The following is a 3,630-nucleotide window of genomic DNA, read 5'->3' as shown; positions in this document are numbered from 1 at the left end:
TTTTAACTATCGTCTGTCAGAACAATGAAAAAATCCTGAGTAAAATATATAGTCATTTATCCAAAATAATGTATTCCCTTAAAGTTAAACACGCAACTTATAGGGTTATAAACATATATATTTTTTTACTCTGATAGGTTAGTATTCACATTTTCTGGATAATTACCTACAAAGAATTTTATGTTAATATCTTTGTCAAATTTACACAATGTACAGATAGGACAATATTGTTAATTTTTGGAGAAAACTTTCCAGTTGAAAAATTGCTACTCATAATATAAACAGTAAAAATCATCAGTGTAAACTTAAATATTGATAAATTGAGCACATATGTTTTATAAAAACCAACCGAATACATCACATGAAAAATATATATACACTTGAGAATCAGAGATCTATTACTCATGGATTATCGCTTTATTAGACATATGACTATATGAAAAGGAAAGTGTAACATAAATTTTATTGTTTAATTCCCTTCAAAATAAATATAAGTTGTATCATTCACTTTTATTGTAAAGTTTGAATTATAAATTATTTTGTGTATAATAAAATAAGTACAACACAATTATTTACATTTGAAATGTTAAATTAACATAAAATATTGCAATAAACAAATGTTTTATGTAAATAGCACAATCGATTTTATAATATTCATGTTTGCTTAGTGAATATCTTATTGATTTCATGAGTCTTAAACATAATAAACTATACTAACAGACATGACAATTTGTTCACTACTTCAGACAAAGCATAACAAACACAAAAAATAATTGTGAAAACATAAATCATTTAAGTATAGTTGTGTATGTTTGAAGACAAAAAAAATATACACTATTGCTCAACGATTAACTATAATGTAGTTACAATTAGTAATACAGTAATAAATATTAAATAATTTGTAAACTACACATATTAAGTACCTTTTGCATGATACAAATCATTTGATAGATACAATATAGTAAATAATATCAGAAGAGTTCAACTATTATGAACACGTCTTATCACATTGCATAGTAAACCTACATACCATGTATCAAAGTTATATTCATTATAAGTTTTATATAAGATTTACGACAAATTTTCTTGGTTTAGACACAATTATTTGAGATTTATGAATATTGTTAAATTACTATGAAGAAAAAAACTATCATGGTCCTCCAATATTCATGAAAAATGTTAACTAGAAATCATATAAATTAAATATTTTCAACAAATATCAGAAAACAAAAGATTTTTATAAAAATGATTTGATAAATTATAATATTATTTTTTTTTTTTTTTTAATAAAAGTGCACAATGTTAATTTTAATGCTAAATAAAAACATTAACAATTGTTGTTAGACTTCAATTCAACAGATACAAACAAAAATAATACAACATTTTTTTTTTACATATAATAGTTTTAATTAAAAATGAAATTTAAGTATAATTTTAAAAAAAATACAATAAACTTAGGCATCTATAAAAAAAAATTATACATGTAATTCAGTTGGACAAAAATGATTTTCTATGAAAAAATTAATACATACATACAAATAAATTGTTAGTTGTATACAGCAGACGTTATGGAGACGAGAGATAGGGATTTCGAGAAAATTTATCAAAAAATTGATACATGGAATATAAAAAAAAAATCAGTAATCATTGTTTTTTTGTATCTATCTCACAGATCACGTAGATTTTACTTTCTTGAAAACACTATCCCAAAATGATTTCCATGTGTCTTGCACATTCTTAGAATACTGTTGTACAGTTGGATTAGCTTTAACCCATTTGTATGATTTAATAGATGCATCAATACTGGTATGGACTGCCTGATCAAAAGAATTCCCAGCTTGTAGCAGATAATAGTTGACTTTAGAAGCTACTTTAGGATCTAGATTTGACGTAGCTGATGCCCAAACAGGCAAAAGCTTAGCTTTGACATTACCATATGTTTTCTTGTCATAGTATGACAAGGCATACAAAGACAAACCAATCAACACCGCAAACAAAAGTGTGTATGAAATCAGCATGCCAAAGAATCCAAAAACTAAATAAATAAAATTATAATAAGTATATGAAGATAATAGATTATAAAATAAAATAATACCTTTAGATACAAAACCAGCTGGTTTCTTTTTGGACTTGGTTTTATTTTTTGACTTATCATTTTGTACACCATTCGGAGAAGCTTTGCTATTTTTCTTATCTTTCTTTTTATTTTGTTTGTCATCTAAATAAAATGAAAGTTTTCAAATTCACATGTCTTCAAAACTAACTAGAGTATAACATTGAAATCAATTACCTTGCTTTTTGGAATCGCCCTTTAAATACTGTATGGCGTTGGCAGCTGCTGATTGGCATTGTGCATTGTTTTGTGATGGTCCAATTGCTTCAACCAGTTCTGGTTTCAATGGATTGTTGCTCAAGTTCAAATGTTTCAACTGTTTGAGCTTACTCAAACCCTTAGGTAAATCTTTGATTTTGTTGTTTGCTAATGATAGGTAAGCGAGTTTTTGTAACGAACCAATATCACCAGCTACACTCTTAATCTGATTGCCAGATAGATCAAGCTTTACCAGACTGGGCAACGATGAAAAAACATTCTGCAATCATTCAATTTGAAAAATGTAATAAAACAGTATGAATTATGACATAAAAATGAACCAATATTGACAAAGAACAATCAATAGCAATGCACACTTACGTCTGTTGAAGTGATTTTGTTGTTGGACAAGTCCAGATGAGAGACTTTCAATGGAGCCTAGAAAAAGATGACACCAACAATTAGATTTAATATAACATAGGTATGCCTAGTTGGCATATTGTCGAGATGCTCTAAACACATCTAGCCGGACGAACTCATTTGCGAGGTTAACACTTACGATTTCCTTGGTGGGTATCTCTGTTAGGTTGAGACCGCTCAAGTTCAGCTTGTTATTTTTCACCCTGTCTTTAATGTTGACCACGGTCATTTTTTTATCGTTGAGGGTAGGTGGTAGTAGACGCGCGTGCGATATGTGTAGACACGTCTGTTAGCGGACTATACGTGTGTGAGCTGTAGTTGAATAATATGACTGTGGCCGGTGCAAGACGGACGGTTGCCGTTACTGCAAACGTGTGACGCCGAAAAAACAAATATGCACAAAACCGTCACTAAACCGCAGCGCGTGTGGGTCACGGGTTCGTCGGACGCAGCGTAAAGTACTAAAGTGGAGAGAAAAATAATCAAATTGTAAACACACTGGATTTCCGATACACGTATATCAGTGTTGGTTTAATGGTTTGACACGTGTCAAGAGTGCCAACATTGCGCGTTCCCACCGGTGCCCGACGGGTTGGTGTCGTTGGTTCAAAATTGGTGATGCCGTGATGGGTTGTAGCGGGGGGGGGAGAAGGCGGCACACCGCACGACTACCAGTTACCACGTCGGCGGAGAACGGACGTTATTTCTTATTTAATTTTCCTGCCGGCCGACAGTATCGGCACGTATACAATCTTTTTTCCACCGTCGTCGACAATCCGATTATCGAATCACCGTGTGCTTAAGTAATAGGTAGGTACCAAAAACAAACCAAAACGATTTATTACTATACTATTTCTTCGTAAAACCGAATTAAAAAATTAATTATAGTTGATAGTTTT

At 30.9% G+C, this 3,630-nt stretch overlaps 1 protein-coding gene across 1 annotated transcript; it reads right to left on the bottom strand.

Moving 5' to 3' along the window:
• Nucleotides 1-491: 491 nt before the first annotated feature.
• On the bottom strand, nt 492-3,261 carry LOC107166510 (uncharacterized). Its single transcript, XM_015515201.2, has 5 exons — nt 2,871-3,261; nt 2,693-2,749; nt 2,291-2,591; nt 2,096-2,218; nt 492-2,035 (listed from the first exon to the last, which is right to left on the bottom strand). Exons 1-5 carry the CDS (start codon nt 2,958-2,960, stop codon nt 1,674-1,676), a joined length of 933 nt encoding a protein of 310 aa, XP_015370687.1. The 5' UTR covers nt 2,961-3,261; the 3' UTR covers nt 492-1,673.
• Nucleotides 3,262-3,630: the final 369 nt, after the last annotated feature.

The sequence above is a fragment of the Diuraphis noxia genome, unplaced genomic scaffold (genome assembly GCF_037042655.1).
Source record: "Diuraphis noxia isolate RWA-SAM2 unplaced genomic scaffold, SU_Dnox_SAM2 contig0003, whole genome shotgun sequence".
In the NCBI taxonomy this organism is placed as follows: Eukaryota; Metazoa; Arthropoda; class Insecta; order Hemiptera; family Aphididae; genus Diuraphis; species Diuraphis noxia.
This window is presented reverse-complemented; position numbering and strand designations above follow the sequence as displayed.